Below are 13,835 nucleotides of genomic sequence, written 5' to 3'. Positions count from 1 at the left end.
AATCCGGTGCCCCAACCGGGACTAGAACCCAGGGTACCGGCGTTGCACGAGGAGGATTAGCCAAGTGAGCTGAGGCGCCAGCCGATATTTATTCTTAATAAATTGTTTTTTAACTTCATCATCTCATTGAAATTCTGGATTGAACTTCTGGTATAGATTTCACGTAAAATGAAAGACACCTAAGATGAACTACTAAAATGACATTTCAGAAACATGTGAAGCAGTTGAAAGTCGGGCTTAATTCCAGACAGTAAAATGGTAAATGGATCCTCAGACTCCCGGGTCACCTAATGAAATCTCCTCATCGTTTTCACAAGGAAGGTACGTGGGTGTATCCCTCCATCACCCCTTCTTCCTGCTCCTCAAAGTCAGTTCCTACACGGATGACCCTGCCTGCAGCATCCTCCGCGGCACAAGGTGAGATTCCAAGGAGAGTCAGGGAAATGCCCTGCAAACGACACCTGCTCACAGCCCTTACAGAACAGAGCCATCTGCTTCTATCAGCCAGCTGGGCTGTGGCCTTAATTCCAGGGAATCCTTGGCTGCTTGTAGGTTGTAATGTGCCCTGGACAGTGTCTCCATCATAGGTAGTGTGAGGGAATGTTCCCAGGTGAAAATGCATAGAGCATGGATGATTTCTGAGAAAGTACATCATTGATCAGGTCAGAAATCCCTCTCTCTAAGGAAGGAGCTGCTATTGAGTTCAGCTATTTCTGGTTCATTGACTACTGAGTTTTGGGATGGATGTCACAATGTTTCGGAGTGGTCTGGCATTGGCCATTATTTTCCCCACCAGCCTACACAATGAATGGGTCAAGTTTGTGTCCATGTGCCCAACTATTCACTCTGAGAAGATATCTTGTGAAACCTTCAGCCCTGTACTTATACCAAATGTTAGAAGACCTGGAGCATCCATTGTACTCACACCCCAAATACACATGAAAGACATATGTTATGATTCTTACTTCACTTTATAGTTAAAAACACAAACAAGGAGCACCGAAAGTGTAATGAGTAGTTCAAGGTGACATGCTAATATTGGACAGAGCTAAAGCTAGATTTGAAGTGTCATCCACCCAGGCTGGATTCTGAGGATGGAATTCTAGCACCACTGTGGCGTGTGGGCTGCCGCCTTTATCTCCCCAGGATGGAGTCAGTGATCCTGTCTTATTCGAATCAAGGAGGAAAACTAGCTTGGGACTGTGCCTGCTGATATCTCTACCCTGGTACCTGATGGCTGTGAAATCCAATATTTAACCCCTCTGAGGTCATTTTTTTCATTCATCCAGTGGGGACCTTAGCATCTCCAGGCGGCAAAAGTAACGATCATCACATTTGCCTGATGCATGGCAAATCTGCAGTGAGTGTTATTATTTAATATAACCTTCAGAGAAGTGCAAAATCCAAAGAAGTCGCTAGAAAAATATTTTTATTGGAGTTTAGGCAGAGGGCTAAATTAAATGTTAATCATGTCCTTAGATCTCTAGCTAGTGGTAGAGACACATGAAAAGGAGAAATTCAAATACACACACACACATACACACACACAAAGAGAATATTAGCTTATGCAATGCTTCCTTCCATAAAAAAATGTTGAGCTGTGTACATTAGAAGAAGTTTGTGAAATGATTATTGAATTCAAATTTAACATGGAAAATATGAAAAAGGGACACACCCAGGCATTTTGGTAGGTGGGACTAAGAACCCTGTTCTAGAGTCTTCCATGCGTTCTTCACTGATGCCATTGTTTTTCCACAGTGATGTGGTGGGACTGAATTGTTAACAGGAAGTCAAGGCCACAGGAAACAAGATTGAAACCAGCTGGGGGAGGTTAAAGTGAGAACCAAATGCCCCAGGTGAACCTGGATGGAGCCTGCCACAGAGAAAGGACATCAGTGGAGCAGCCAGAAGTCCCCCAAGACCTGCAAAGCAGTTTGTGGCACTGTGCTGATGTTATTATCTTGGTTTCAATACTTACACTATGGTTATGAGAGATGTTAGTATCAGAGGAAGCCACTTGCACATTTTTCTGTAAAATGAATTCAAAGTAAACAGGAACTCTGTGAGAAGGGAGGGGCTTGTTCACCCTTGTTTATTTGGGGTTGGTGAGTGGAAGGATTGATTGCAGGGAGCCTGTTACTCAGTGTGTGCCTCTGTAATCCTTCCTCATTAGAAATCAATTATATACCAAGTCAATTATCAATTAAGTGACAAGGTGGGTAAACATTGCAGGCATTAATTGACCCTTCAAGGGTTCTTTGAAGCTCACTCAGCTTCTACGGCTTCTTTGAAGTCTTGTTTTGACTTCACTGAGGCACTGATTAGACTGATTTAATAGTGAAATTGTGCAGGGTTAATGTGAACGAAATAAGTGCAGCTACGAAGCCTTTCTTGTCCCATCCAGTGTGATCTTGCCTAGTCCAGTTATGCAAAGCAGTAGGTTCATGCAGGTCAGTGAAAAACAGACCCTAAACCTGAAACCATCACAAAGTACACAAAGTAAGATTCTGTAATGAGGTTATAATGTGCAGGTCTAACCTAGATCAGCCAAGAAGCCGTCTTGCTTTGCTTGTCCCCAAGGGTTCCAGGCAGAGAGACTGTCCCATTTGTACTGCTCCCATTGGATTCCCCCCCACTAGACTTCCCTCCAAGCATTATGCTAATGTCATGGAAGTCGAACCTTGGCCAGGGTGGCTACAGACATGGGCTCAGATGTGAATTCTGCCAATGGGAAAGCAGAGTGGCCAGACTTCTGGGGTGTGTGGAGGGAGGTGAAGAGGTGGGTGTGCCCGACTCTACATGGTCGTAAATGGCAGGCTACGGCTTCCAGCTTCCATCCTGATGGTTCAGTTCCCAGCTACTGAAATCTGGGAATTCATGTGTGTAAGTGTGATTTATGACACGATGCATATCATATCTTCCTCCTTGCCCTCACTTTTAAAGTCTATGCACATTCGCAGTCAGACTATTTTTGGCACAGAAGCACTGGTTTTTAAAGAGAGTAAATGTCTCCTCAGTTGTTTCCTGTAAGCCTAATCTTTGTAACCATCAAATCTCAATGCAGAAACTAGAGTTGGTTAACTCCAAGATAAAACTAATTTCTTTTCTTCTTGATATTTCTAAGAGTTATTAGTGACAGGCTGTGCCATCAAATCGGTGCAGAAAAAAAGAGAAAAGAATGCTTGGCTCACTTCGTGACCACACGTTGCTTTCTAATTGCAAGAAACAAAATCACAGCTACCAGACCATGTTGCAAAGTGAACCAGAAATGGCAGCTCTCTGTTAAAGTAGGGTACTGACAAGAAGCCAATCTGCGTAAAATTAGAATCTCACTAGGAAAAGAAAACCTCATCTCATCTGATATGCACAGAGTCGATTAGATTTAAATCGCTAACCCACCCCGTTTTAATATACAGATAATTTTGGCACATGACATCATTCACTGCATTTAGACTGCCTCTGCTGTCGCCATGGCAACCCTGACATAAAACATAGCTGAGTTGGTAATTTCACTCCAAATTAAATGAAAATAAAGCTAATCCTATTATTGTTCTTAACAATTTTCCAAGTAGCTTCTTCTCAGTGCCCTTGCTTGTATATCCTGTCTTTTAAAAATAGATTATTGGACAATTATGCATGTGTGTGCACTCACTCACTCACAGCCATTAGCACCACCTGCCTGTCTCTGTGGCCTGACCTTGGATGGGAGAAAGGCTCTCGTCCACCCACAGTGCCGCTTCCTATTTTTCTCACAATTCTGGGATAGGAAAATCTTTTAAATATGCCAATTTGGGCCATTAAACATTCCAGAGATTGTCACTAAAATTACAGTAAAATAATAGTCTTAAAGAGAAGCCATATTGTGCATTTGTATAAATCTTAAAAGGGTGCGTCAATTGATTCTGCTTTATATTTTAATGTGTCCACGTCAGTTTCAATAGTTACTTAGGAAAACAGTCTTTTCCTTTTCAGCTTCCACTGAAGAGTGACTGAACAATGAGAGCCCCATTTAGAAGTAGTCCTACAACCCTATCAAAACATTTCTATTCCAAATCATGATAAACACTCAATGTCACACACACAAAACCAAAGCAGTCTCTCTGTCTCCCCTCACTGCCTGCGGACTCAGGCAATACTCAACTGCTCTGGGACCAGCCCAAAGTTATCGCCTCTGGGCTTCACACAGGTACGAAAGCTCACACCTGCACTTCATTTGGGGGGATGCTTCTGGGGAGAGAAGGTGTGGAGGATCAGCGGTGCTGAGCTGGAGTCTCTGGTCTGCCACGCTGTCAGCTTTGCCGTCCTCTGTCTTTGAGCGTCTCAGTGTCTTCACTCACAACAGATAAAGTAGTCAGAGGGGATAATAATGAACGTGACCCCACAAGGTTTCTGAATCAAACAAGACAGGGAAATCACCACGGGAATGCAACCACGAGGGTCAGTCTGACTCCGGGTCCCTCCAGTAATGGCCACTCAAAGAGAGCAAGTCGGATCAGCCAACACGCAAGGTGCAGCCTCCCCCTGGGAACACGCCACCGACCAAGACCTGGAGACACACCGCCAGTCTGAATCCAGGCACCGAGAAGAGAGGTGCAGTTTCCACTGGTATTGCCAACACCCCCTCAGGGGAGGATTAGCCACCTCCGCCTTCAGCCTCTGAACACTGCAATCCCAGGACATCTCCAACAGAACATGCTTTTCAGGACACCCAGCACCCCTCCCCTCTATTGAATCTACCATTGTCAGGTCACCGGGAGATATGGGCAGGTGCAACTGAGACAGAGTTGAAGTAGAAAGGAAGGGAAAGCAGCCAAGGACTCAACAGGGCAAGAAAAGGAAAGAGTCAAAGGAAGAAAACTGACATGACTGACTAGTTAACGTCTTTAAAGCCTTTCCGGGCTCTGCAGTGGGTCTGCTTCCTTGCCTGGGAGTCATTCCAGCCCTTTCCCACGTTTCATTTTCAGTGCATCTTGGTCTAGCACACCCTCTATTTTTTTCGGACTTTGCTATTGACATATGCACTCTAATGTTCCCCTCTTTACATAACTCAGTTTGTTTGGCAAAAGCCATCACTGACTGCAGACTGTCTTCCACCTCCCTCCCAAGCTGACATCTTATGGGTAGTTCAGTCATCAGTCAGTGCCCTATACCTCTTCTATGAGGTCCTCCACATCCAGTCATATAATTTGTGAGAATAAGTCACCATACATTTTCTATTCTAGTAATTTTTCAAAAGCAAAAATAATGTGCTTTAAAAGACAAAGGATATGGGATAACCCCATTCTCCCATAATGATTGGAGGAGAACAGACACTGAGAAGATGTTCAGTCAATGAATCAAATAGAGGAGACAGTTTTAGTACAGTCTTCCTTTCTACAAGTGGACTTGACGATGGGGACAGGCATTGTGGGTGGCAGAACCTGGGGTTGCCTCGGCCATCGCTATCAGTTCAGGATATAGTCCCATTAACACTGACTTATGGCAACAATTCCGATAAGTGGTTTGGTGTTCAAGTCGTGTACAATAAAACAAGCAGAGGGGTATACTTGCTGATCTAAAACTGCCATTCAAGGTGCATGAAATTTAAAGATCAAAGATACAACATTTCTTTTTCTTTTTTTTTTTCTTCTCAGTTCCTCAGAATCACATTTAACACATGCACAAACTAAAAAAAAAAAGAAAGAAAGGATTTATTCTTGAATAGGAATCCTCAGCTTTGGGGCTGGAATTTAAGCAAATAAAATGAAGCTCAAATTTGATAACTGGTTTAAATGGGTGGCTATAGTTATACTGTGTACCACATTTGGGATTTTATCCTTTAACCTTTGCACTGAAATTCACACCTCAATCTACAAGCTCATTCACAATCACTCCTTCTATGTTCTCTTCTACCTATACAGCCATTGCCGAAGCTTCGTTTATGTCCCTTCTAGGTTTGAATATATAAGTTTGATCATCATGCAGGATCATGAACAAACAGCCAAAGAAGCTTTACAGTTCTGAGAAGTTAAATAACTAAGGCCAAAAGCAGTTCAACCCACAACCAATGACTAAGAGATAACATTTAAGCCTCTCGACAACTACTCTTTCAATTACTTGATTTATGCACTTACATATACAGCCAAAGTTACTCAGGATCTCACACCAGCAAAACCAAATAGACTGTAATTGACTGGATCCTGTTTTTTTTTCTTTTTTTTTTCTCTCTCTCTCTCTCTCTCCACTAGCATATATGCTAGAGAACTGTCCATCCATTGGTCAATTACACATGTATCCTGGGTTGACACCTTGGGGCAATGGGCCTATCTGCAGGTGTAGCTCAGCAGGGGGCACCGTCACAGAGGAAGGGAAATAGACCAGAATAATCACATGTGCCCAGCACAGCCTGCCAAGCTTAGTCTCTGCAATATAAACCACTGATTTCCATTGGACTGACTCCAGACTAAATCCAAAACTACCTTGGATCACTTAGTGACTGTCTTCTGTGTTGCTTTGAAGGGGCCTAAGATAAGGGCACAAAACAGAAAAATTCTCCAGCTTCAAATACCAGTATGAGAACATCTCAGACACTTTGAAATTAGTCGCAATGCAGGTGATTTCCTAGTAGCTGAAACAACAAGCGGAAAATGAACATTCATGTTTGACCAAAGAACGCCCGTCACCGTCATTCATGAATGCCACTCGGGGAGCTGGGATAGAGGCAACCACACGGAGTGATGGTACCTCTTCCCAGGACTCACCATATGGACGGTGCTTCCGTCCCACTGATCTCCAAGAAGTCGTAGCCTTCCTCCAGCTGGAAGTCAGTGAAGACCAAAGCGATGGTGTCCCCCGGCTCTGCAAGAATGGTCCACGTACAGTCAGCGTTGTTTTCGTACTCCGAAGGGAAGTGAGGGCTGGAAATGGAGCTGCCTGTTCCCCGCAAGGTTCCTCCACAGGCCCCTTCAGCTGTGGGGACAGAAGCAAAGAGCAAGCTCTGTTCAGGATGGCTTCACACAAGCGCACATCCACCTGGTCACTTGTAGCCAGGGCGAGTTTCTGAATCCAACATGGGGACACTGAATCTGAAAGAGAATCTATTCTGATTTGCTAATTTAATTCTACAGAAAGGTTTACAAAATCTAAGAATCCAGCTCCATGGTTAACTGGATGGTATTGTAAGAAATAACGGCTTTCTGGCTTTTTTTGGAGCAGGATGGGGGGTGAATAAGTTTGACAAAATCAAAAGTGAACCAAACGGAATCTCATTGTTCCTGAAACTTAAATCAAACAGTCCCCTCCAGGGAGATGAGTAGACAAGACCACTGAGACTGATACACTAAACACTGATAAAAGAGCTGTGCAGAGTCACATTCGTGAGTACTTCTAATAGTAATGTAGTTTTCATGTATCACTACCTAATACATATATACATGATTGTAATCATAAAATACAATTTACTAGAATTTATAATTTTCTGATTTTGTTGTGTTGCACAAGTTAATTCAGCTCAGTATAAGATGCAAAAGGAGTTACAGAACTTTTTATTATATAAAAAGATAAAATGTCATGATGAACGGATTTAAAAGCTATCAAAATTCAATGCTATAGTTGGATGATTAATGAAACGTACTAATTTAAATCCAAACGTTGAGATTATATAAACACTTTCATCTCATCTCATTGATCATTTATTTATTTGTAAACTTAACACCCACCGAGCCTGCTGAGGAAGTTACATCACCCCAACACATCACTGAGTGCCAAGGCTGTGTGGAGAACAGATGGGAACATTCATCCTCACAGTGCAGAGGGCTGTAGGACACACATCTGGAACATGATGGAGCAAAACTCACAAGTGCCAGGGTTAAGAGTGGAGGGACAGGAGAGGGAGGAGGAAGAAGGGTGGGAGCGTGGGCAGGAGGGAGGCTACGGTGGGAACTATCACTATGTTCCCAAATCTGTGTATACGAAAGACATGGAAGTTGGATATCTTAAATAACATTTTTAGAAATGGCAATAAAGCTAAAAAAAGATAGCAGAAAAGGAATAACTAAACACAGTGTGTTGGAACAACTGAATAGAAATGAGAAAAACCTGTAATTTAGACAAAGCCTCAAACAAAACATTTTACACAAATTAAAAAGGCTGAAAGTATAAAATCATGAGCATGCTACTGCAGCAAGGTGATTTACTTGTATAATATCTCAAGTATTATTTCAATTAATTAGAAGTAAGTGATATTAATAAAATTAACTTACAGGTATTTACTTCTGTCATTTTTTAAAAAAATACAAAAAAAAACTAAAATTTGAGTCAAAAGATACTATACAAAACACTTGTAACATAGCAAGTGGTATTATCTATATTTATTTGCTTTTTCAAATGCATTCATTTGAGAGGGAGAGAGAGAGTTGCCATCTGCTAGTTCAGTCCTGAAATTCTCACAAAGTCCAGGGCTAGGCCAGAAATGAAGCCAACAGGCTGGAACTCAATTCAAGTCTTTCATATAGATGTCAGGGACCTAATTACTTGAATAATTATCTGCTGACTCCCAGAGTTTGCACTAGCTGAAGACTGGAATGAGAAGCCAGAGTTGAGCTTGGAACCCAAACACTCTGATCTGGGATGCAGGCTCACTAACTGGCATGCTAAACTAGCTCAAATGCCTGTCCCAGACTTCTATTTTTAAGAAAAGACACAACAAGATGTGAACTGAGAATTTAAATAAGAATGAATTCCACAATTAATTAAAACTAAACACGAAGGCTCAATCATCTCTTATTTTCATAGACATTCAAAATATAACAATGATAATATTCTATCTAATATCCATTAAAAAGCAAAAGTTTGAAATACAAAGGAAAAAAAAACATGAGAAGACTGGTAAATTTATATCCCTAATATGAGTGTATCTTAGTATGAAACCTCAGGAATGTTAGCAATACACATGAGGTCTAATAAAAAGTCATATCAGTTGGCAAGTAGCCCAGGTTTGGAGCTAATATTTGTTGAGTACATTTTGGGTGCTGGATCCAGTAAAAAGTCCCGTAATTTGGACTAGCATTTCAAAAATTTATGTCAACTTCTTTATTATTTTCCACAATTCACTGTTGTCAATATGATTGCTTAGAAAAATTCTAATTGCTTATTTAAAAAAAATCAATTTACTAGTAAAAGTTCAGAAAGTCATGAGGCAGCAACATGATCAAAAAATTAGTAGTAAAATTAAGCAACATAAACACTCCAATACAAAAATTGGAGGAAAGAGGAATGGTGTCTTTTTTTATGAAAAATATAACACCTCGAACTTCAGTAAGGTATAAATCTGTGTATATATACATATATTCACATATAAATATTATGTGCATATAATAATCTTACGAATTAATACTATAAGGCATCTACAGAATTGAAAGTAATTATGATAAAGGTAATATAGTACGGCATAATTGTCAATGAACAGTGGGTCATCGAAGAAATTGAAATCAAAAAAATCTGGAAATGTATAAATATAACAACACATCAAAACTTATGAAAAGCAGGGTGAGGAGGGAAGTTTAGAAAATTAGTGCCTACATCAAGAAATTGGAAAGGTATCATATAAATGATCTAATAATGCATCTCAAGAACCTCAAAAAACAACAAACCAAACCCAAAATTAGTAGGAGGAAAGAAACAATAAAATCAGAATAAACAAAAATAAGACAAAAAAACTAATGCAAACTATCAGTGAAATGAAGAGCTGATATCTCAAAAAATTAATTCATATACCATTGTCCAAACTAACCATAAAAAGGGGGTGGGGTTTTGGGGGAAGATCAAAATTAATAAAATCAAAGATGAAAAAGCAAATGTTGTAATGGATACCAAAGAAATAAAAAGAATCATCAGGAATTGCTACATGTCAACAAATTGGAAAATCTAGAAGGATAGATTCCTAGACACATACTATCTACCAAAGTCAAGTTATAAAAACATAGAAAACCTAAACAGACCAATAACCAAGCTAGAAATTGAATCAATAAAAAGACCCTCCCAACAAAGAAAATCCCAGGACCAAATGGCTTCACTGTTGAATTCTACCAAACTTTTAAGAAAGAACTAATTCAAATTCTTCTCAAACTACTCAAAATAGTTGAAAGGGAGAGGATTCTCCCCCACCCTTCTGTGAGGCCAGCATCACCTTAGTTCCAATACCAGAAAAAGATAAAACAAAGAAAGAACACTATGGACCTATAACCCTGATGAACATAGATCCAAAAATCCTCAACAGAATACCAGCTAATTGAATCCAACAACACATCAGAAAGATCATTAACCCAGACAAAGTGGGAATTAGCCCTAGGATGCAGGAATGGTTAAACATACGCAAATCAATAAATGTGATGCATCACATTACTAACTGAACAAAAACCATATGATTATCTCAATAGGTGCAGAGAAAACATTTGATAAAATACAGTATCCTTTCATGATAAAAACCTTATGCAAACTGGATATACAAGGAACATTATCGACATAATAAGGGAAATATATGACAAAAACACAGCTAGCATCATAGTGAAGGGGGCAAAGTTGAAAGCTTTCCACTAAGATCCAGAAGCAGGCAAGGGTGCCCACCTTTGTCACTGATATTTAATATACATCTAGATGTTTTAGCAGTCTTTAGGCAAGAAAAATAAATCAAACGATACAAATTGGAAAGAAAGAATTCAAATAATCCCTGTTTGCAGCTAATATGACCCATACATAGGGAAACTGAAAGACTTCAAGAAGAGACTACTAGGGCTCGTAAGAGAGTTTAGAGAAGTTGCAGGATATAAAATAAACACTATAAATCAATAGCCTTTGTATATACTAAAAATGCCATTTTTAGTGTAGAGAATGCAATTTTTAGTAGAGAGTGAAATTTCATCTTTCATTTTATTAATTTGGGTCATTCCCATTCATAATAGCTACAAAAAATTAAAAACCTCAGAATAAATTTAATCAAGGAGGTAAAACCTCTACAATGAACATTATGAAACATTAAAGAAAGTAATAGATGAAGAGACTGTAAAATGAAAAAAAAAATCTTCCATGTTTGTGGATTGGAAGAATTAATATCAAAATGTACATACTATCCAAGGCAATTTATAGATCCAATGCAATCCCAATCAAAGTAACAATGACATTCTTCTCAGATATAGAAAAAAAACTATGCTAAAAGTCATATGGAAACAAAGGAGATTCCAAACAGCTAAACAATCTTAAATAACAAAAATGAAACTGGAGGCATCACAATACCAGATTTCAACATACATTATTGGACAGTTATAAGTAAAACAGCTTGGTACTGGCACAAACATAGACATGTAGACCAATGGAAAAATATAGAACAACCAGAAATTAATCCACATATCAACAATCATCTATTATTTGAAAATTAGATAGAATCAATCTTTGAGAAAGGATAGATTTTTCAACAAATGATTTTGGGAAAATTGGATTTACATGTGCAGAAGTATGAAACAAGACACCTATCTTATACCTTATAAAAAAAAAAAAAACTCAAAGTGGATCAAGTGCCCAAATATAAGATCTGATACCATCAAATTACTAGAGGAAACCTTGGAGGAAACTGCAAGACATTGGCACAGGAAATGTCCCTAGAGGGACAGGCAATAAAAGCAAAAATAGATAACTGGCTGTGCATGAAGCTAAAAAGCTTCTGTACTGCAAAGAAAACACTCAACAAATTGAAGAGGAAACCATAGAATGGGAGAAATTATTTGTAAACCATGCAACTGATAAAGAAATAATATCTAGAACTTATAAAGAGCTCAAGAAACTAAACAAATACGAAAAACCCCACAATACAATTAAGAAAAGGGCAAAATCCACGAACAGGCATTTTCCTAAGGATGAATTGAAATGGCCAATAGGCATATGAAAAAAAAATGTTCAGGATCACTTGTAATCAGGGAAATGAAAATAAAACCACAATGAGGTTTAACCTCACCCCCGTTATAATGGCTATTATCCAAAATTAAAAACAACAACAACACATGCTGGTGACAATGTGGGGAAAATGGTACTCTAATCCAATGTTAGTGGAATGTAAACTAGTACAGCTATTTTGGATGAAAGTATGGAGATTCCTCAAAAATATGAAAACATTTCTACCATATGACCCAGCCATCCCACTCCAGGGATTTACCCAAAGGATATTAAACCAGCATAAGAAAGAATTATCTGTACCCACACGTTCATTGCAGCTCAATTCAGAATAGCTAACATGGAATCAACCCAGATGTCCATCAACTGATGACTAGATAAAGAAAATGTGGTATATATGTACTATGGAGTATTACTCAGGCATAAAAATAATGAAATCATGTCCTTTGTAACAAAATTGATACATCTGGAAACTATGATGCTTAGTGAAATAAGCGAGTCCAAAAATGGTCTCAACTTGCTAGTTAAAAGATATAGATTGGCTGAATGGATTAAAAAAATAAAACCTACATATTTGCTGTCTACAAGAAACACATCTCACCAACAAAAATGAGTGCAGACTGAAAGTGAAAGAATGGAAAAAGATATTTCATGGTAATAGAAACCAAAAAAGAGCTGGTGTAGCCATCCCAATATCATAGAAAACAGACTTTAAAACAAAAACTGTTAAGAAACAAAGAAGGTCACTATGTAATGATTAAGGGATTAATTGAACTGGAAGATGTGACTATAATAAACATATATGCACCCAATTATAGCCACCTCGCTATTTAAAAGAAATATTAATGGATCTAAAGCGAGACATAGACATCAATACAATAATACTGGGAGACTTCAATATCCTACTTTCAGCAATGGGCAGGTCAACCAGAAAGAAAATCATCAAGGAAAGAACAGAGCTAATTGACACTATAGGCCAAATGGACCTAACAGATATCTATAGAACTTTTCATTCTATAGTTGCAGAATATGCATCCTTCTCACCAGTGCATGGGACTTTTCTCACATTCTAGGATATAAAACAAGTCTCAGCAAATTAAAAAAAAATCAAAACCATACCATTTATCTTTTACCACAATGGAATGAAGCTGGAAATCTACAACTCAAGAATCTCTAGAACATATGTAAACACATGGAGACTGAATGGCTTGTGCATGAATGAACAGTGGGTCACAGAAAAACTAAAAGAGAAATTAAAAAAAGCTCTGAATACAAATGAAGACTACAATACAACATATCAGACTTCTTGGATACAGCAAAAGTGGTGTTAAGAGAAATATTGATAACAGTTGGTGCCTACATCAAGAAATTGGAAAGGCACAAAATAAATGAGTTATTAATGCATCTCAAGAATCTAGAAAAATAAAAGTAAACTAAACTCAAAATTAGTAGGAAAAAGAAACAATTAAAATTAGAGAAGAAATAAAATTAAAAAATACAAAGATTAGCAAAATGAAGAGCAGGATTTTTGAAAAATATAATCAAAATTGATAATCATTGGCCCAACTAACCAAAAAAAAAAATTGGGAAAAGACCCAAATCAACAAATTATGAGATGAAAAAAGGAAATATAACAACAGATTCCACAGAAATAAAAAGAATCATCAGGAATTACTACGAAGAGTTATATGCCAAAAAATTGGGAAACCTAGAAGAAATGACTAGATTCCTGGACACATACTACCTAGATAAATTGAGCTATGAAGACATAGAAATTTTAAACAGACCAATAACTAAATAAGAAATTCAATCAGTAATAAGAACCCTCACAACAAAGAAAAGCCCAGGATTGGAAAACTTCACTGATGCATTCTATCAGACATTTAAAGAAGAACTAACTTCAGTTCTTCTCAAGC

The 13,835-nt window shown here is 38.5% G+C and overlaps 1 protein-coding gene across 2 annotated transcripts in view; it reads right to left on the bottom strand.

Annotated features, from left to right (window-relative positions):
- CSMD1 (CUB and Sushi multiple domains 1) overlaps nucleotides 1-13,835 on the bottom strand; it is a 2,062,046-nt gene that overhangs the window by 1,009,618 nt on the left and 1,038,593 nt on the right. For both annotated transcript variants that reach the window (XM_070047233.2, XM_070047234.2), the window contains exon 5: nucleotides 6,741-6,948. In XM_070047233.2, the coding sequence (XP_069903334.2) occupies nucleotides 6,741-6,948 (208 nt within the window). The remainder of the gene's footprint in view (nucleotides 1-6,740; nucleotides 6,949-13,835) is intronic.

This window comes from Oryctolagus cuniculus, chromosome 8 (assembly GCF_051225735.1).
Source record: "Oryctolagus cuniculus isolate XC-2025 breed Fujian yellow rabbit chromosome 8, ASM5122573v1, whole genome shotgun sequence".
Lineage (NCBI taxonomy): Eukaryota > Metazoa > Chordata > Mammalia > Lagomorpha > Leporidae > Oryctolagus > Oryctolagus cuniculus.
The sequence above is the reverse complement of the archived record's forward strand: the minus strand, read 5'-3'. Positions and strand labels throughout refer to the sequence as shown.